We start from the raw sequence: 21,905 nt of genomic DNA on the forward strand, positions 1-21,905 counted from the left end.
TGGAAGGCTGATTTTTCGATGCACAAAACTGAAAGTTTTCTTTTGGTCCTACTCAGCAAAAAGACACTGAAAGGTGCAGAAACTGACTTACTTCATTATTCTGCTAAGTTTCAAATGTAAACAAGTATGGCTGCTCTAATAGGCTCAATCACACTTAAATAACTTTTAAATTGTTGATAATTCTACAACTATTGCATGCAGATTAACCAAGAGCATAAAAACCTTAACTGGAACATAAGAACAACATAATTCAAACACTTTTAAAGCAAAAAATGCAAAATTTACCATTATATAAGATGTATGTACAGATGTTACAGAAAAATCTCATATGAATCCATTTTAGAATCTGTTTTGGGAAAAAGATTCCTTTATTCTGTTCTTTAATACAGATGTCACGCAAAAACAGCCAAAATGGATATTTTCATTAAAATATGATACCCGAAATATTTTGTGACTACAATATTTCCTTTACTTTGTACAAGGAAATAAAAAATAAGATGCTTTTGAAAGTATTTCATAAAAAGAAATTTTATTTTATTTCTATTCATTTCAAATGATTTATTAAGCTATTCTAAATACACTACTTGATTAGAAATGTAATTATTCTTTTATTTGTTATATATATATATATATAACTTATAGCATCAGCATTAATTTTTTGAGGGAAGGTGAGGGGGACTATAAAAATTTGCACACACAATAGATATTGCAAAGTGACCATAAATTGTAGCCTAAATTATACTTAGCAAAATGACAACAAATTGAAAAACTAAACTATAATTAGTGGAAGTCACAGAAAACAACCCAAGCTCTCTTATTAGATATCTATTCAGATAAAACAATGAGTTCTGAATCTGGAGTTGATGAAAGGTGAAGTTTTTATTTTGTTTCGTTTTCACTACAAAAGTATTAAAAACTGCCAAATATACTTTCCCCCATGAACTATAGCTACTGTACTGATTTTGTAAGATAATTTCTTGAGAACAAAGAATAATTTAGAATAAATTAACTAAAAATTACTAACTATTTCAATAAAATGAAAATAAAATTCTTAGTTCAAGATGAATATGTAAATATTAAAAACATATACAGATCATATTTAAAGCTATTTAAAATCTAACCTATCTATCCATAAATAAATTAAGAATTCAATCTGTAATAACTTAAGAGAACATTTAGAACAAATTGCAATAATTTGATGCTAATGCTACAATAAAATAATAGCCTTACTTAAAGAAGATATTTATGCAAACTTCACATTATTTGTAATGAAATTTTAGCTATTTTACAAATATAACTTATACACTTAATCATATTTAGAAAACTAATTAATAAAATGTAACTCAATATAGCATACATTTATTTTATCACATCATTACAAAATGATCATAAAGAGCAAAATAAATAACTGTGATGCTACATCAAATCCTTTATGTACGAAAACTGATATCAATACCTCTATATCTTCAATGCTTATTGGTTTTTCTTCAAGATAAAGTTCTCCAATAGCGTCATCAGCATTGGATAAATGTTCTATCAAATGAAAAGACTTCAATTTTCAACAGGAAAATGTTTTGAATAAAAGCATGCAAAATACAATAATATTGCGAAATATCTTACATATATAATAAAAATTCAGAAAAAAGTTTAAATGGTAGGAAATTTTTCAATATTAATACATTGTATCACTATTACAGCATAATCTTCTGAATTACAAAATGGCAAGCAATAAAAAGTATAAATATTTACACAAAATGCACAAATTCTCACTATCAGTACAATAAAGAAAAATAATTATTTTTTAATAAAATTACTAACCTACCTATGAGTTCTTGTCGGTAAGTTTCTATCTGATCTAACATAGACGAAGGTGGTTCAGCTTCTCTTACAGTTTCTCTGCATCATAATACATAATCATACATCATAAGTTATGTTACACAAAACAAAGATTTCTTGGTACTTACGTATTATTATCACAACCACCTTAGCAGAAGTTGCCACAATTTCAGAATGTACCAAACTCTAGCAATCATACATATAAAAATTCTACAAGTAACCATCTTATAATAATCCTTCAGTCAAGCAATATCACCATTTTCATATACATTCATTTTGTTATATTTCATATTCCAATGGTTTTTATAGAAATCCCAGTATTTTTTACCGTCAACTCAATTTTGAAATTTCCTTCATGGAATTTGGAAATAGTGAAAGAAATTGCATTAAAATTTTTGCTGGAATACAATAATTTACCATAAAATTGCAAGGAGCGATGATACGATGCAACTGGTAGTTAACCAGCATGCAATGCTACGTTTGTGCAATAATTTGATGTTTTTTTTTAAGCAAAAATAGATTGCTGTGTACATGGGGAGAAGAAAAGTACTAAAAAATTAATGAAGGATTTTGCAAAAAATGTGCTTTTAAATTTATCTTATAATCCTTACTTAACAACTAAAATTTGTATTTAAAATTTTTAAAGAACATTTTCTTTTGATACGCTGATAATGCTTGCCAATTTATGATGAATGTTGATAGTTTGAGAATTTTTTTTTAAAAAAAATAAGATAAAGTAATTTTTACCTTTTCATCAATAAAAAGTCACCAGACTGTGCCATGGTGGTTGGCTTAATACCTAAGTACCAATTTCTTTTATTTAAACATTATCTTAAACCTGAAATATTTAAAAAAAAAAAAAAAAAAAAAAAAAAAAAAACTTACCCACACTCTCCATCAAAATATAAAGCTTTACGTTTGATAATATCTACAACACCAGAAAAATCACTTTCATATCCTATAGGGAGCTGAAGCAATGCACAGTGCTTCTGTAACTTTGACCTAATGATAAATGTATAAAATATGATGCTAATTTTTAAGAACACGATCAATAATGCAATTTTAAGAAAAGATAATAAAAATATTAAAAGTAAAAAATTATATTAGAGGTCAACTTTAAAAAAAAAAAAAAAAAAAAAAAAAAAGACAGATCTCTGCTAATAATCTTGTAACCGAAGAAAAGATGATAGATCCGTTCCTAAGTAAAACCAAAGGTTGGCAAAGATGCATTTGGTAAAGACTTTCTAAAAGAAAGTCCCAGTTTATTTCACACATAAACGAGAAGCATGGAAATTTCAATTAAAATTGTGAAATATTGGTGGTTCCGGCATCTTTTCAACCCACCTGAATAGGATAAGAGAAATACGACCTACAGTTAACAAACCTACCAATATTCCAGAGCTCAAACCACATTGCCATGCAGTTTTTTTTTAAACTTTTGAATTATTTTTTGCAATTAAAAAAAGAAAAATACATTCAAATAATTAATGAAGGATGGTTTTGGCACATAGCTATAAAGAATACTTTACAACTTAAAAAAAATATTGTACTCTCTATTAACAATGATATTTAGATCAAAATTAGTGATTTAATTTTTCAAAAATGTATAATGTTGCAAACATCCAATGCATTAAGACTCTTGTATGGAATTAAGATATTCCATCAATGCAAACTACTTGTAGTTTGATTTCTAATGATGACACAAAACGGTTTTTTTTGGGGGGGGAACTGTTTTATAGTGGTGGTGATGAACAAAAACAGGAGGATGATAATTCATCATCATTTCATCTTGACTGGCTAGGTTTCCTATTTCCTTAGTTGCCTTTTAAGTTGATGGAAGAAATACAAGAGATTACATTATTCTTGCCATTCACACACTTATGATGCATGTACTTATAGTTGGTAGATTTAGACTACTTATTTCATTTCCAGTAATAAAGGTATAATTGGTTTTTCACTTTTCCTACTTTGGAAACTTAATCTTTGCATCCTGACTCCCATTGCAAACATAAAAAGTTCAAAAAAGTTTTTTTTTTTAAACAAATGTTAACATGAAGCCCATAGAAGCAGTCTTATCAAACATACATCATAATATATCATAAATGACTAACACATAACTAAACTTTTCTCTTTACAGTACATGATCAAAATTTTTTCTGCAACAAAGGCTGTATACAATATGAGAACATGAATTATCAACTGTCAAATAATGACAGAAGTTGATTTGCATATTCTCTTCAAGTAGTAACATCCACCAATTGCATAAAACTTCCAGCTGTAGCACTGCAGTATATCATAAAAGCAGATGAACCACTGAAGTCAATTAGATGATAATTATGATTATAAGTGAAGATGATAATTATGAAAGTGAATCAGTTTCCCAAAGCATTAAATATGCCAGTGAAACGAATACAAAGAAATTATAGAAGAAAATAAAAATGTCTGCAAAAACAAGAAGATATTCAAATCAAGTATAGAATAGAACTAGCTCAAATGAGAATGAAGTAGGATAAATCTGTAAATGATTAAATGAATATCGTTGAAGTTTTAAAAAGTAAAAAGAATTCAAGTGGGGAATGAAATAAAAGATAAAGAATTACTTTATTTCATATTAATTAGAAAGACTTCGAAACAAATTTGAGTCTGATGTTAAAATCATTAAAAACAACAGTTGCAGTTAGAAAGTTAGAAAAAAGTAAATGAACTGAGACAAAAGAAAAAGAAGAAATAGAAGCAGGTTGTAAAGAAAATGAAAACTGGATAAAATTGAATAACCATGAAAGAAGATATTTTAATTATGTGACATTTATCAAACAAATGTCATAATAATATAAAATATTTTAATAATGTTAAAAAAATACGAACTTTGTCTTTTAATCAAGATAGAAATGATGCAGAGAATGAAACAAAGGATCAAGACAATAATAAAAATTAAAAAAATAAAATAGGAAATAAATGGATAATAGATTCACATCTCACATGGTAAAAGGTAAAGAAATATTTACCACTGTTAAAGATGAAAAATGACAAATAATGACAACAGAAAAAGCAATTATGAGAAATTCAATTGATACTGATGACATTAAAATATAACTGATAAAAATAAGAGTGAGCAATTCATTGATACTGATGATATTAAAATGTAACTGATAGAAATAAGAGTATTTTGAGACTAGAAAATATTATGCAAGTACTGAATTTAAACAAAAATTTACTGTCAGTATCCAAAACAGATATCATGATTTAAAAGTAATTTTTACAAAACTAAAGCTGAAGTAATCAGTTAACATGGGGACATTCTATATATAGCTAAGAGAAGTGGAAATAATTTTGACGTTGAAAAAAATACAATAGAAGAAGAAGCTAAAATTAGTAATGTTAATGATGAACTAGGATACCAGAGAGTAGGTCATCTAATTTATCAAAGATTAATAAAAATGAAGAAAAACGTTTTTCTGATTAGATTAAAAAATTTTTAAATTTTGAAAGCCTTTGTAAAGATTAGGAAAAATGGCACAAAATTCTTATGCAAGTGTTCAAACAATTTGAAGGTATTTTAGAATAATAGCACACATATTTAGGTGTACTAACAGAGAAGTCAATAGATAGATATTATTATTTTCTAACAGTGGTAGATGATTACAGTAAGTTCCTGTTAGTAATTAAAATTGAGAAAAAGAGTGAAAGTGCAGAATTTTAATGATGAAGCTTTCATTAAAAAGGGGGGCAAACAGGGGAAACAAAAAGAATTCACAATGATAATTGGAAATTCTTAACTAAAAGAATGAAGGAATTTTTTGAAAAAATAGAAATTAAACACAAATTTACATCTTACACTCTGAAAAGCACTGGAGAAGCTGAACTCTTTAATCATACTATTATTAAAACTGTTAGAACTATACTAGATGCAGAATTACCAATAAAATTTTGGAGTGAAAGTGCTAAACTAGCTCTTCATGTAAACAACAGAAATAACATAAAGGACAAAAGTTAAAGCCTAAGACATAAGTCTAACATTACCTATTTTGGATGTGAAGCATATGCTCGTATAAAACAAGAAAAATGTGAAAAGATGGATTTAAAAGCACAAAAAGGAATAATGGTAAACTACAGCATGAAAAGAAGAACATAGAAAATTTATATTTCTGATTTAAATTAAATTCAAAAAGTGACAGATGTAAAATTTAATGAGCAGAAGCTCAGATCAACTTTACTGAAGAGAAATGACCTGAAGCTTAATAAAAACAAAATATTAGAAGCATTTATTATTTTCTACAAGGAACAAAACAACAATTCTGAAAAAAATTTAGGAATAACCAATAAGGATCACAGAAATGACAATACATATAATGATATAACAAATTAAGAACCTGAGGAAATCTCTCCATCAAACCCAGATGATGAACACGACAAAAATAAATCATTGGAAGCACCAATAACATTAAAAGTTAATCAAGTTTAGTCCTTCATACTTTTAGTTATGAATTTCCCATTGTCATTGTGAATTCTTTTAAATTTGTTTTCATATTTGCCTTTTGAGTCCCCTTAACTAACTGAAGAATCTGGAAATGATATTCATAAAATATTGCAGAGAACAGACTAGTGACAGCCATAAAGGCACCAGAAAAATTAAAAGATAATGTAGTATTTATTCAATACATGAAAAATTAAAAGATTATGTAGTATTTATTCAATACATGAATAAAGAATTACCTAAGGCATATGATAAAGTGGAATCTGAGAAAGTCAGTTTTTGCTGCATGCAGTGATAAAGGAACTGAGTTCTATAGATATATAGGAGTTAGTTGAACAAAGTATAGATAAATGTTATTAAAAACCATTGGTCATTTATTAAAAAGAAAGAACAGTGTAATTTGAAACAATTTACAAAGCAGGATAGTAGCAATCATATTTAACCAAAGGAAAGGATAATAAAGATGGAGCTATGCCAGTAATGAGAATTGCAACCTTCAGAACTCTGCAATTGAGTGCAGTTTACATAAACTATAAAATAAAATTTCTGATATAGAATTTATATGAAACAACCACCTGGATTTATTTCAGATACCAACAAAATATATCTTATGAACAAAAATATATATGAAAAATACATATAGATTACCACAGTCAAAACGATACTGATATGAAGAATTATATTTAATATGTTATGAATTAGGAAAAAGAATCTTAAAAGATAAAAATCAGATCCATGTTGTATTTATATTAATGATAAATTCTAATATTTTAATCATAGTATATGTAGCTGATATCATATCTCAATTTTCTGAATCATTCACCTAATGAGAAGTCTCCGAAATACACAAATTTTGGGGAACTGACATCAAACAAGAATCTGAAAAATTTATTCTATGTCAACAAAATTAAAATTTTGAAAAATTTTAAAATGAATCTAAACCTGTTAATGTGTAGGAATATCAAGTGAAAATCTTGATGATATAGCATTTTTTCTACCAGTATCAAAAACAGAATAAGAAGAAACAATAGGTTTACTGATTCACTTAGCAATAAGGCTAGACTTAATTTTCTCTGTTAGTAATTTACCAAGGTAAAACACAGATCTCAGACAGAAACACTGGAAAGTAGTGAAGAGACTACTTAGATGTATTAAAGGAATACAAAGTGCATGTTTCATATACATTCAGAAAATGGAAAATTAAATGCGAGTTCAGATGCGAGCTATGCACCACTGAACATGAAAAATCATTTGGATGTCATTTTATAAAATTAAACAAACATTTTATAACTTGGTAATGCAATAAACAAAGAATAGTCAGCCACTCTGTCTGGAAGCTGAAGCTGAAGTTTTGGAATTCTGCGAATGTGCATGTAAATTCAAATTTACTTGAAGAATTAAGAAAGATGATATAATTGATAAACCTGTGGGAATTAAAACTTGACTATCAAACATTAAAAGATTGGATTAAAAATCCAAAACAAAGCAGTGGCTCAAGGCACATTAACCAAAAATACTTCTTGGTAAAATATGAATATGAATTGAAGCAGATCATTCCTCGAAATCAAGAAGTGTTCTCGAAATGTGTTCGCATGTGTGTTCTCGAAATCAAGAAGCAAACATTTTTAAAAGTATATATCTGCTATAAAACTGAAAGGTAAATTCTAAAAATATGGACATAACTGACTGTAAAAAATTAAGTCTTTTAAGGGTCTAAATAAAGGGGAAATTGTTGGTATTTGTTTATAAAAAATTGATATTTTACTTTCCTTGTTTGGGAATATCAATGTTATCTGCTTGTAAAATATTGATGTATCTGGCCGCAAAAGAGAACATTTTGTCTTTAGCAGATATTCCACTTATGCTGAATACTTATTAATAAGCAACGATAGCTGTTTGTTTTTTGTGTTTCTTAATTCTTTAGAAATAGAAGTTATTTGGAGGCATTAAACTTTAAAAAAGTGATATAGTTAGAAAACTGATGAAATTGTTTTATAAATCTGATAACTGAAGCAAACCTGAACTACAGATAATTGATAGATTAGTTATTCTTTAATAAAAGACTGCATGTAAAAAGAAATCATTATAGTTAAACTTAAAAAAGTACCAAAAAAAAAAAAAATCGATAGGCTACCCGCCACTTATTAAAATCACTTCTGTTCCAAGTATGTTTGAGTTTATTAAGTAGTTGAGTTCAATAGACAGTGATTTGTGTACTGCAGATAGTGGCATCAGTTTGAAACTTACCTAGTTAAAAAATAATTAACAACTGATTTTATTAATCCTAAAATGACAATTAAAAAATTAATGCTAAAATTAAGTTATTTATGCAATTTATTTTTTAATTTAAAAAATTATATTTAAATACTGGATGAAATTTTTTTTACATTTGTTGATGAAAAATATGAAACGACACTATCCATGTTTGTTTCATATTGTTCATCAACAGTTTTTAAAATTGTATTCTCAATTTTGCAAAACTACTGGATAGCTTTCTTGATCAGCATCTTTAGCATTTTTCTAGAATTTGCAGTGTTTTCTAGATTTGATTGATGTTGGCATGTCATCACTTTCCTTTTGTATCACTTTCACTAGGAGTTTCTGTAGTTTTTTTAACACTTTCTATAATAACATGACCAGTTCTTGCATTTGCTTTCTCAATATTGTCCTCAATTGACACACATTCTAAAAAAGAATCTTCATAACTTCCCTCACTGGTGTCTGAAACATTAGCTGTATTTTGCTTATCCTCCAAGGCTTCTTCTACACAAATACGAAGTACTGTTTTAACTGAATTTTAGGAGATTGACTCCCTGCATTGACTATAATATGCATAGCCTTTGTGGAGATATCACTACGTATCGCCTTAAAAAGCTAGCATTTTCCCATGATTCAATTTTGTTTATCATTCTGAACATCCTTTCGATAATGAAATTTGACAGCTTTTATAATAAACCTGTCAGAAGTTATCTTTGTAGGAAAAGACACTAGTGTTTTTTAGATAGAGATCAGAGGTATGTGTGTTGCACAGTTACCTAAATAGTAAATTTATTTTTTCATTTATCAATATCTCACCCCATTTCAAAAGAAAAAAAAGTAAACATATGTTATTTATGTATTATCTGTCGACTGGAAAAATTAGCTACCATCAAACCTCGAAAGTTAACAGAGATTGCACCAATCGCTCTGGCATAATGCTGAATGAACTGATCCCTTTTTAATAAATAATCAGTATTTGACCTACTTTATTTTTGCACTTCATAAAAAGATTTTTGTTGATTTTTACTATTTTGTTAGGTTCCCTGATTGTCATGAACACTACAAGTACAAACTTTCCACAGGTAAATTTTCCAGTCTATTATTACTTTGTCACCGATATTCAGTTGACGATATTGTGTCTATTACTTTACCTTTTTTACTTCTTCCCAAATTTTATTCATTTTTTTTTTTTCAAAATGCAAGGGAAAAATATATCAATAACATTTAATTTATATCCTTGTTCATAAAAACAAGACACAGCTTATCAAAAATCAATCAGTGTTGCATCATACGAAAGTGCAGATGTTGGGAATGTCATGTCTTATCCGTAGCTGGTGTTAACTTGTATTGCTTGCCAACAGGATAATACATAAGCACTAAAAATAGTACTTATCATCCATAAGTTATTGTTGCTATGATAAGTTAGAAGTAAATTCTTGATTTCTTTCAAACATAAAGGTTTTCTCGCTTTTACAGTTATGTGCTGTCTTCTTAACTGATAGATCTATGCTACCAATCAATATACAGTCAACTTGTTCCTTCAGTCACCTGCTCTTCACTTTTAAACATTAATGTGCATTCTGTTAATGTTCTTAAATAAAGTCTAGTTTAATCTGCATTATGAATGTCATGGTGGCTTGCATTCATTTAGCATCCCAAGTAAAATGTCATTTATATAGTTATCTGTATGATGATCTGCCTCTTTCTTCTCACTATGCAATTTCTGATGAAAAATGTTATTTTTTTTTTTTCTTTTCAACTTGCGAGCCATACATCAGTTTACAAAATTCTCTCCTGATATTTCAGAAAATTCCACAGCTTTTATAATGAAATGACTGCTATAATTTTATAGTTTCATATCTTCAAACCATTATAGAAAAATACCTTCAGTGGCTTTCAATATTTCTTTTCTTTCATTTTTCTTTTGTGTATCGCCGAGGCATTTTTATTTTTCATTAGCTCTTCCTCAGCTATAATTCTTTGTTTAAGTAAACTGCAAAATGCTATCTGGAATATTCCCAGCTTAAATGCTGTTTTTGTCTGGATGCATTTACCAAGAACATCAAGATCTTTGAACAATTTATTGTTTAGGCATTTTCGAAATATTACAAACTAAGTGTCCAACAAATTAAAAAAAAAAATGCTTCTTCAAGTAACTTATTTAATAACATTCTAATTATAATCTTCAAGTAACTTATAAAATACATTTCTAACCAGTAGAAAGTTTGCACTTTGTTTGTTAATTCAGTCTGCTGCTTCCTTATTGCATGCATGACCAATGCTTTGTTTTTCCATCAGCCTTCAGTTACTACTCCCATTCCATTCATTAATGCATGATAATGCTACAAAGCATTTCATGAACTTCTTTCTAGAACTCTCCGTAAATATAATATGTATTCTAAAGAGAGAGTTTTGAATGTTGAAACCTTAAAAGTTATGCAGAGGTTGCATTTCCACTTCCTATCAGTTGTATTCGAGAAGAAATGCTTACTCATTTACTATGCCTGTAGAGGATTATTTATGTTAAAAGGCAAGAAAATTCTGCCGTCTGAGCTCTGAGTAGAAAAAAAGAGCTTTAAACACAAGTGTCTCACAGGTAAGGGACTGGGGGGGGTGGAAAATTTTCAGTAAACCCTGTTTCATTAAAGATACCTGAGTGATAAATAAACCACAGTAAATTAAACAGAACAAACCGCTTTAAATAGAATATCAGTCTTTTGCTAATTTGAGTTTTATAAGCGGTGTAAATAAGTTTAACAAACGGCAGTTCTTTCATTGATTTCATCACAATAAATTTAAAAATAATTTTCCATTATTTAAAAATAATCTCAGATATTTCAACAAATAAAAACTGATAATAATATAAATCTAAATCTAAAATAAAAAAGTTCTTTCACTTTTTCTTTCACACTTTTTTCTTTTTGTTTCTTCCCGGCCTTCTTTTTTTGGGGGTGTGTGTGTGTGAAATATTTCTATTATCTGAGTTAATTTAAATCTTCAATACAAATAGAGAATAATAATTATAAAAATAACAACTACCTCATCTGTGAAACAACTCTCATAGGATCAGCACCCATTCTGTCTAGTTTATTGATAAATGCGACACATGGTACACTGTAACGTGTCATTTGACGAGTAACAGTCATTGTTTGAGACTGTACACCTCCAACACTACATAATACAAGAACTGCACCATCTAAGACTCTTAAGGCACGTTCTACTTCAACAGTAAAGTCAACATGGCCAGGAGTGTCTATAATATTTATATTAAAACCTTTCCATTGTACATAAGTTGCAGCTGATTGTATGGTGATTCCTCTTTGTCTTTCTAATTCCATAGAATCCATTTTTGCTCCTACTCGATCTTTACCTCTGACCTAAGAAAAGACAAAATCTTTCAGATATTAAATTTAATTACATGTTTTAAAACTAAAAATTAACTAATTAACTAACAACAATTTCAATTAAATTAGCACATTGTAAGAAAAAAAAAGTCAAAGGACAGATACAGGGTGAGAAAGGGGTAATTACTTTTTTTTAAAGACATATTAATAAAATCATATTCAAACTTTAATCAGAAAATGGGACTCTGCATTATACTGAGCTTTTCGTTTATGGTAACAGTATTTCAGCCTTAATAAATTGCTAAAATTAAGATACAGCTCAGAAAATTAATAACATAAAAAACTAGAAAAATTCGTGATGCTTAAGAAATGCATCACAAATAAATTTAGATTCTTTACTTAATTTTTTAATGCTATCCTCCATTTTATTTCATTATTAAATCATACATGACATCTGACCAACAAATATGTAAATTTCAGTTATATGTCTTAATTCTCACTGTTCAGGATTTATTTGGCAAAATATTAAAAACCTTCTCATTTATAATCCTTTACCAAGTGCCTCTATATCTTTTTATTTCTGATTAAAGCCCACGTCAGAAAAATTATATAAACAGATGCAGAGAGTATAAAAGCCACAGCCAATAACAGTAGGTTTTCTGATAGATTTAGATTCAGTTCATATATTGAATTTCAGCCTATCCTTTGAAATATCAGTAAATGAGGAAGCAGTAGGTTAAATGAGCACATTTAACCTATTTATATTCTTGGAAGATGCACTAGAGAAAATTTTTTCAGCTATTATATTCTATGAGCAAAAGACACTCAGATACAATTTGCCAAAATTATAATACAGTACAAAGTCTGAGATCCGGACTCGCCAGGACTTGGGTGATTATGGATTTGGTATTTTTCCGGATATTAGATCACAATTTAAATCTAGTTAGATGGTGCGTAGAAATTATATAATTAAAAATATGAAATCATGATTTATGAAATAGTGAAGCATTTATGATATAAAGAGTATCAAAATGAAAAAAAAAAAAAAAAAAAAAAAAACACAATTCTTATAATGTAAGTTGCTTTGTTTTTTTTTTTTTTTTTTTTTTTTTGTGCTAATACTTTCTCTTCAATTCTATAATCAGACACACATTTTTTGTTCAGCTACAAAGTTCCACTGTTCAAGTCCTGTAGTTGCTGTATTGAAAGTTATTATGTAACAGGGATTAATTCTGTTGAAATAGAAATGATGGGTTTTATTTTCCTTTCTTTCCTTCCCCCCTTTTTAAAGGTTTAATTTGCTATGTTAACTTCATAAGTAACACCTAGTTTTATTCATATCATTTGGTTTTTGTTTTAGTTACCTTGTATGTTTGCCTAGCTCTTACACAACGGAACACTCCAAGTAAGAACATTTTTAGCTCAACTCGTTGTTGCCACACAGCGAATCTTAATAACTATTCAAAACATTACATCATGTTGCCACTTAGGAAGTTTTAATAATTATATAAAAACATTAAATTATGTTCCACTACATTACTCCCCCTCCAATAACTGCATTACGATTTAAGAGATTCTGGTAGTGGAGTAATGTAGCGTAAGCTGACATTAGAATTAAAAATACTAAATCCAATAAATAAATGCAATTATAATTAAACATATTCAATAATAGAGGTTAGGAAAAATATCCAACATTGTTACTAAAACATAAAGGACGTTTTATTAGTCATCCATTTCGTGAGAATAGAGGTCATTCATTATTGGTCTCAAATTTTAACAGAGTCTGTGTCTTGGGCTGGGTATCAGGAGTTTCTGGTTCCAGCCTTTGCTCACCTGATACAGTCAAAAGTCGTTAATTCAGACACCCATAATACGGAATGAATCCGGACCTCAAAGCTAAAAACTTTCTGCGCATGCGCCGCATTGGCACATGCGTTTTACGTGTGCGCGTAAGACCTTGACTACTGCGCATATGCAGAATACATTTTCGCCTGCACGTTTAATGTATAACGGAATTATCTAATTATCTATTTCAGTTAATGTTAATGATTGCGTTGTTCCTTAATCTTCGAATTGGAACCCGCTTATTATTTTTTGCAGACTGTAAGAGCAATTTTATAAAAGTAAACTTGAACTTTCGATTATGTCAAATAGAATTTCCGATGCTGGAACTTCCAAAGGATCTACAAAACGAAAGTATGTTTCGATGTCCAACAAACAAAAGTGGAATTTCTGCAAAAAAAATGGATAAAGACATGAAGAATGTGACAGAGAGGTTAGTGAAAACGAAAAAATTTCGATTGACAAGTTAGTCGGTATTCTCGGCACAGCAATTAACGGGACCTGAACAGCGAAACTTTGTAACTGAACAAGAAATTATGTCTGTTTATAGAATTTAAAAGAAAGTATTATCACATAAAACGAAGCAACTTAAGCAACTTACAGTGAAAGAAATGTTTAATAAAGTAAACAAATAAATATTAAGCTTTTTTTTTTTTTGTAAATTTTGATACCCTTTAGATCATAATTGTTTTTTATTTCATAAATTATGGTTTCATATTTTTAATTTTAGAATTTCTGCATGCCATCTTACGAGATTTAAACTGATGATCTATAAAGCGGAAAAATCGATAATCCGGAATCGCCGAAGTCCCGACGAGTCCGGATTAACGACTTTTGACTGTATTAAACAATAGGCTGGCTTCAGCCTGTCAATCAAAATGTTTACTTCCTTACCTTTGATTTGTAACAAGAAATATTTTCTCTTTCTTTTAAGGGGTATCAGAAAATTGACCATTTTTTGATGTACCTTTTCTCAAAATCTGCTGTAGATACAAGCTTGAAATTTTCTCTATAATTAAAGTATACCTATCTGATTATACTGAATTGAGCTTTTGAAATATTTTGAATTTTAGAGTAAATTACAGAATATTTTGTTAGGCATAGTAAAATTTAGCACTTTTCTCACACAAAAAAATTTAATTTTTTTTTTTTTTTTTTTAAGTTTATTACAAAAAGCTCATTTCAGTAAATATTAGGGAACCTAATAAATAAGCCATAAAAAGTTTAGATACCTGTGAGCAGTAGTTCCTGAGAAAAGGTATATCGAGTATAAAAAAAATCACGTTTGGAGAAAAACGCGTTTTTATGTAAAAATCCTCATTGATCAAAGCAGTAGATGACATATTAAAACTAGATTTTTTTTACAGTTCTAATTTTCATAGAGATTAAAGAATGGTATTTTGAGAAAGATAAAAGTGAAGAGAATTTGAAAATGCAAAAATCCGAAATCACAATTTTTTGAAGATTAAGTACTTTGAAGGGTCCTTCATAACTGGGTTCTAATGGTTTCTTGACTCTATTAGTTCTTAAGAACACATGAGTACACACATTCATATCTTTATGGACAAAAACTTTAGGAATCATTTTTCGCTGTACCACAGAGGGCTTGAACAACTTCATTTGTATTTGCAATTTATGAAAAAACGTTTGAGGTGTTATAGAAACCATCGGTTTATCAAAAAATTCTCCAGGAAGTTTGAATATTTTTCCATAAACCATTTTTGCAATGGTATATCCAGAGTCTTCTTTTAAGGCTTCCCTAAGACCTAGAACAAATGTTGGAATGAATTCAGATCACTTAATGGAATTATGACATTTAATACCAGCTTTCAAAGTTTGATGAAATCTCTCAATTTTGCCGTTACACTGTGGATGATAGGAAGTTCTGTGTTGAATTTTGGCTCCACACATGACTGCCAAGGTTCAAAATAGTTCAGAAGTAAACTGTGCTCCACAATCCATAATAACTTAATATGGAACTCCAAAATGAGTGATCCAGTTTTCATAAAACACTCTGGCAATGGTTTCTGCTGTTATGTCACACAAAGGAATGGCTTCCATACAACCAGTATAACGATCAATGCAAGTCAAGCAATACACAAAATTATCAGATGGTGAATAAGGACCTATTAAGTCAATGTGAACTATAGTAAAACATTCATCAGGCTGCTGATAAGTTCCTAATTCAGACTTTGTATGACGTGAAACCTTATTTTTTTGACAACCAATACAGGTCATGTCTGTATATCCTTTTTGATATTTGGCCAAATAAATTTGGACGTCATTTCTTTAATCGTCGATTTGATTCCTGGATGAGCGAGGCCATGGATTTGTTGAAATATATCCTTTCTAAACTGCTCGGGTATAAATGGTCTAATGTTAGAAGAAGAGGTATCATACCACAGATTTTTACCAGATGGAAGTAAATAACTTTTGAAATTTAACGTTTTATTTTGAGCTTGTAAATCTTGTAGTTCTTTATCATTAACTTGTTTGTCGCGAATTTTATCATAATCAATGAGTGAAAAAGAGACATTGGCTATTCTTGATAACTGATCTGCGACAATGTTTTCCCTTCCACTAATATGGCATATGTTAGTAGAAAATTTAGATATGTATTGCAATTGGCACATTTGTCTTGGTGATGCCTTTTCGCTCTTTTGTCTGAAAGCATAAACTAGTTTAGGATACGTAAAAATTTTGAAATCGCGACCTTCTAACATATGTTTAAAATGTTTAATTGCAAGATATATTCCCAGTAACTCACGGTCATAAGTACTGTAATTTTTCTGAGTGCTATTTAAATTTTTTTTTTTTTGAATAAAACGCTAAAGGTTTCACTGCTCCATTTTCAAACTGTTGGAGAACTGCACCCATAGCCCAATCAGATGCATCTGTGCATAGTGACAAGGGCAAATCTGAATTGGGATATTTAAAAGAGCTACGTTTGCCAAATCCTATTTATATTTTTCAAAATTAAGTATAGCTTCATCTGACCATTTAATTTTTCTTCTATCTTTTTTCTTAGCACCCTTTAGGTATTCATGAAATATTGCTTGTGTCTTAGCAGCATCTTTCAGAAACGGTCGATAAAAATTAAGCATTCCTAAAAATTAAGAAAAACTAAGAAAAAACTAAGATTAAAAACCAAGAAAGTTCGCATATCATAGATAGTCTCTGGTAATTTATAATTCAATATTGCTTCAACTTTTTCAGGTAGAGGACGAGATTCTTCCGGTGTTATAAGATATCCTAAAAATTCTAAGTTAGCAATACCCACGATCGACTTAGAAATGTTGATTCTCAAACCGTATTTATCTAATCTATCGAAAACAAGTTTCAAGTGATGTCTGTGTTCCTCTTTTGAGGCAGAAGCAATTAATATGTCATTGAGATATGGAAAAGTAAGTCCAGACCTTGAAATACTTCATGTATGAATCTTTGAAAAGTAGCTGGTGCATTTCGCAAACCAAAGCTCGTTACATTAAATTCATAGAGGCCAAATGGCGTAATTACGGCGTTTTTCTGTTTGTCCTCTTCGGCTACAGGAATTTGGAAATAGGCTTTCAAAAGATTAATTTTGGTAAAAAAAAAATTTTTGTCTTTTAAAATGTGGTTAAAATTATTAATCCTAGGGATAGGGTATCTGTCAGGAATAGTTATAGCATTAAGTCTTCGATAGTCTCCACAGGGACGAAAATTTCCATCTCTTTTAGAGACTAAGTGGAGAGGACTAGCCCATGGAGATGTAGACTGTCTTATTATATTGTTTTCCAACATATATTGAAATTCTTGTTTGTAATTTTTTACTGTCTAGCTGTCTTGGCTTGGAATACACCGGTTGAGCTTCTGTTAAAATGTGATGTTTAACATTGTGCTTAACATTTGTTATCAAAAGATTAGGTTTTGCAATATTCAGATACTTGGATAACAGATCATGATATTTTAACTTATCATGTATTAAACTTATATCATTCATTTTGGAGATGGATGTAATGTCACATTGAGTAGTAAGGTTAGTTACACCATCAATTAATCTTTTGTTGTTTAAATTAATTAATAACTTGAAATGGTCCAAAAAGTTTGCTCCGATTATGCCTTTATTAATTTTGGCAATAACGAATGGCCATCAAAAAGCTCGACAAAGGCCAAGATCAAGCGTTAAAAATTTTACCCCATAAGTGGGAATTTCTGTGCCATTGGCGGCATATAATTTGAAGTCACTAAGAAGGTTATCTTCTTTTGTAGCAGGTAATAAACAAGCATCTGCGATCTGCGCCGGACTCAATTAGAAAATGCAAACCCGTGTGTTTGTCAGTCACAAATATTCGGTGTTTGCGGCCATCCTGAACATAACCTGCAGCAAAATCAGCCGCTAATTTTGCTGTTGGTTTAAGTTTTCCGACTTCTTTTGACCCCAAAAGCAGTTAGTTTGACACTTTTCAGGAATGCATTTTGAGCCAAACATGTAATGGTAGTAACAATACTTTCCATTCGGATTAAATATTTTACGTTTATTACTTCTACTTTGCTCTTTGTATCTATCGCTACTACGATTCTGAGACCGAGATTGGCGAGAAACAATTAAAGTTTCTATTTGTTTTTCCAGAGAAGACATTTTTAGCAGTAACTCATTGACTGAATTAAAATTTTTGCCAGTAGAATAAATTTCAGGTTTTGAATTCATTTCCATTATTTTGTCGGCCATTAAAGCTATTTTGTCTAACCCTTCATCGGAAACCAGTAAAATACTTTTTATTGAGTCAGGCATTTTTTCTAACCACAATGTTTTGAGTACTTTATCTGAAATGTCATCAGTAGCGAGTAATCTCATTTTTTGAAGTAACTGACTGGGTTTCATATCCCCAAGGTCAAGGCCAGTGACTATGTGCTTAATTCACTTATTTTTGCTCTCTTTGAATGTGTTTAACAGTCTTTCTTTAACCAAGGCATATTTATTATCAGAAGTTTTATCCATAATGATATAAAATAATTTCAACATATTTTGGCTCTAGTTGAGATACTACATAATTAAATTTGGTATTATCAACAATTATTGCATTAATTTTGAACTGAGCTTCTATTTGGAAAAAAAAAAAAAAAAAAAAAAAAACCTTCAGGTTTTTCTGGCCAAAAAGGTGGAATTTTAACACTCACCAAGTTTCCATCGTTGATGTTCCTTCCATAATCCAATGTTACGGTCACCAATCTTTTAATGTGGATTTGATGAATAAGCGAAATCGAAACTGATCAGCCAGAGCATTTCATAAATGAAAAAATGCTTATTTTGGTCTTAAAAGAAACAGTAAATTTATTTTTACAATTTCCATTCTTGTTTGCAACATGTTACTTATTTTTTACATAAAAATATAACAAACTTTTAAGAAATAAAGCTTATGCAATGCTTATCAAGGAACACTCCAAGTAACAACGTTTTTAGCTTGACTCTTTGTTGCCACATGGCGAATCTTAATAACTATTCAAAACATTACATCATGTTACCACTTAGGAAGGCTTAATAATTATATAAAAACATTAAATTACATTCCACTACAATATCATCTTCATTTATTACCCCTTCTCCACATTTCTTTACAAAATATACTACCGTATTTGACCGCATATAAGATGCACTGGCATATAAGACGCATCCTTATTTAGAGGGCCACACACATGTAGATGTAGAAAAAGTTATGTGTGTCTAAACCTTTATACGGGCTAAAAATAGCATTCAGTATTGAAAGTTAACCTGTGTCCTTCACGTATAAGACGCAGGTAACTTTTTTGAGACCAAATTTAGGAAAAAAAGTGCGTCTTATATGCCGTCAAATACGGTAATTGGAAAATTTCACCTTTGGTTTGCGATATCCGAGAACCTTCAGACTCACAGCTATCATCTTCATCATCTTCCCCATGAAGAATGGTAGCTGACCATAAATCATGCCAAGCACTTTTTAAAGTATCTGGCACATCCTTCTACGATCTCGCGATGCTCCACACAGCAGATTTTATGCTAAAATATCTTTAAAATCCTTTTTAATAAATTTTCCCCGTCAACATTTACTGCATTTAACTTAAATCAAGAAATTTAACACACGCTTTTAAAAATACTACTTTATATTTGCATTTCAGTGACTGCACTTTTCTAATACCCAAAGGCTGAATGATGTACATACAGTTTGGAGGAAAGAATAACATGGGTACATTATCTTTCATTAAAACTTTAAGTGAAATATGAGACGAACAGTTATCTATAATCAGGACAATTTCTGCATCATTAAGTAAACCAACCACATTCAAATCTTGCTGAGCCTCGAGTATGAAATGATTTTCAAATCAATCATACATTACTGCTAGTGTCATCCCTGCTCTTTTATTTGCAGGATATATAACAGAAAAATCTTTACTCCTTTAAATGCTCAAGGTCGTGCATTTTTCCCAATTACAAAAAGTTTATACTTGTGTGTTCTTGCAGAATTTGCACATGCTTAAATTGTTAGTCTAGCTTTGGAATCTTTGACACCAGATGGAGCCTTTTCGGTAGAGTTTGCCGATGTATTTTGCAGTACATATTGCCAGAAGAGTCACTATTAACGAGTTCAATGAATTCTTCTTCAAATAGTTTAGAAGCTTCAGTATCAGCTGAAGCTTTGTCCTCTGAAATTTTTAATTGCATTATACCACATTGATTTTAAAATTTGGTTAACAAATCTGTGGACTACGTGCACAGTTTTTAAGTTCATTTGTTCATGAAATATTTTGGCTTGAGCCATTAGCATTGGACCCATCAGCGGCATGCCTCTGCTGCGGCTCTGTCTGACCATTCAATCATCACTTTGCCATGATCATAACTTTTAGCATAGCAAATAATTTTTCTGTTATTCATTGTGAGTAGGGTGTCAGAACCCACAAAAAAATCACAGTGTTTCCTTTTCTGTTACGTCACATATAATTGATTTTCCAATGCCATATTTACATAATTTTGAAATGGATATACTTATATCCATTTTTTTGCAGCAATTACCTTGTTTGTTTAATGGATATTGAAACATGCCTTGGCTTTGTAGATCCTATTGCAGCTCCAACATTAGAAACCCTTTTCGACATATTCGAAAGTTCTAACTTTAGTGTTCATAAAACTACTCTGGCTGATCAGTTTTCTGCCTGTCCAGCAGATCCTGCCAAAAATAATAAGCTGGATCAAATAAGAAAATTAAGGAAGAGCATAATCTACTCTATTAACTGAAATTCCTTGGAATCAGTAAAGTATAATTTTAGCCTAGCTTAACAGCATCCGCTATACATTATTGGCGATGAAAGACAAAAATGCTCTGTTGAATTTTGTCTTGATTCTATTGTGCACTGAGGCAATTAAGCCTGAATTGTATTAATTTAGTTATTAATTATACTTATGTCTAATTCTTACATATGCTTAAGGCTTAAATTCCCACATATACTTAAACTTACTGATGGCCAGCACTACACATTTTGCCGCATGATGCAGACTCCGTGGGTCTTAAAAATTCTGCTACCAAGTGCCTTCCTAAGTTCTAAATTTTTGCTGCCCCTAATTTGGGTCCTAGTGCTTTCTAAATTCTAAAAAAATTTTTATCCCTTAATTTGGTTACTCGGTGCTTCTCTAAATTCGAAAAATTTTGTCTTCCCTAAATTCTGTTGGCCGGCATGGCCATAAATGCTCTGGCATTGGTTCTGGGTTTATGTGAATAATAAATCAGTTATTCTTAATTTAAATAGCACTAAATGCAATTTTTTGGTCTGTTAGTATCATTAACAAAATCTATTTTTAGCACACGGAAAGAAATTTTTGTTAAATTTCTCTTCGTCAACATTAGAGCATTTAACTTAAATCTTTTATCATCGACAAGTGTGATGTCAACATAAAAATTTCCATTCTCTATGTTATTCAATTACTAATATAATAATAAAAAAAAATTGTTTAGGCACCACTACATGAGTCATTACTCAAGTTGTCATGTGTTGATACACATAACGTGATGAAACCAAAATATAATTAATAATGACTAGGCAGGTTGGCATCAAAGATATAAAATATTAGTTAGTTGTAAAATCAACGATGTTTCTATGTAGAATGCTTCAGTTTGAAATGAATGCCAAGCAGATATGCAGCA

General features: G+C 29.9%; 1 protein-coding gene across 2 annotated transcripts in view; it reads right to left on the reverse strand.

Moving 5' to 3' along the window:
• Window positions 1-21,905, reverse strand: part of mEFG1 (mitochondrial translation elongation factor G 1) — a 178,673-nt gene that overhangs the window by 118,028 nt on the left and 38,740 nt on the right. For both annotated transcript variants that reach the window (XM_085819001.1, XM_085818999.1), the window contains 4 exons: window positions 11,609-11,946; window positions 2,722-2,838; window positions 1,823-1,896; window positions 1,457-1,533 (listed from right to left, as the gene is read on the reverse strand). In XM_085819001.1, coding sequence (XP_085675127.1) covers window positions 1,457-1,533; window positions 1,823-1,896; window positions 2,722-2,838; window positions 11,609-11,946 — 606 coding nt within the window. The remainder of the gene's footprint in view (window positions 1-1,456; window positions 1,534-1,822; window positions 1,897-2,721; window positions 2,839-11,608; window positions 11,947-21,905) is intronic.

Source organism: Stegodyphus dumicola, chromosome 6, assembly GCF_044657685.1.
Source record: "Stegodyphus dumicola isolate Sdum_Otavi_A_Nest chromosome 6, ASM4465768v1".
NCBI classification, from domain to species: Eukaryota; Metazoa; Arthropoda; class Arachnida; order Araneae; family Eresidae; genus Stegodyphus; species Stegodyphus dumicola.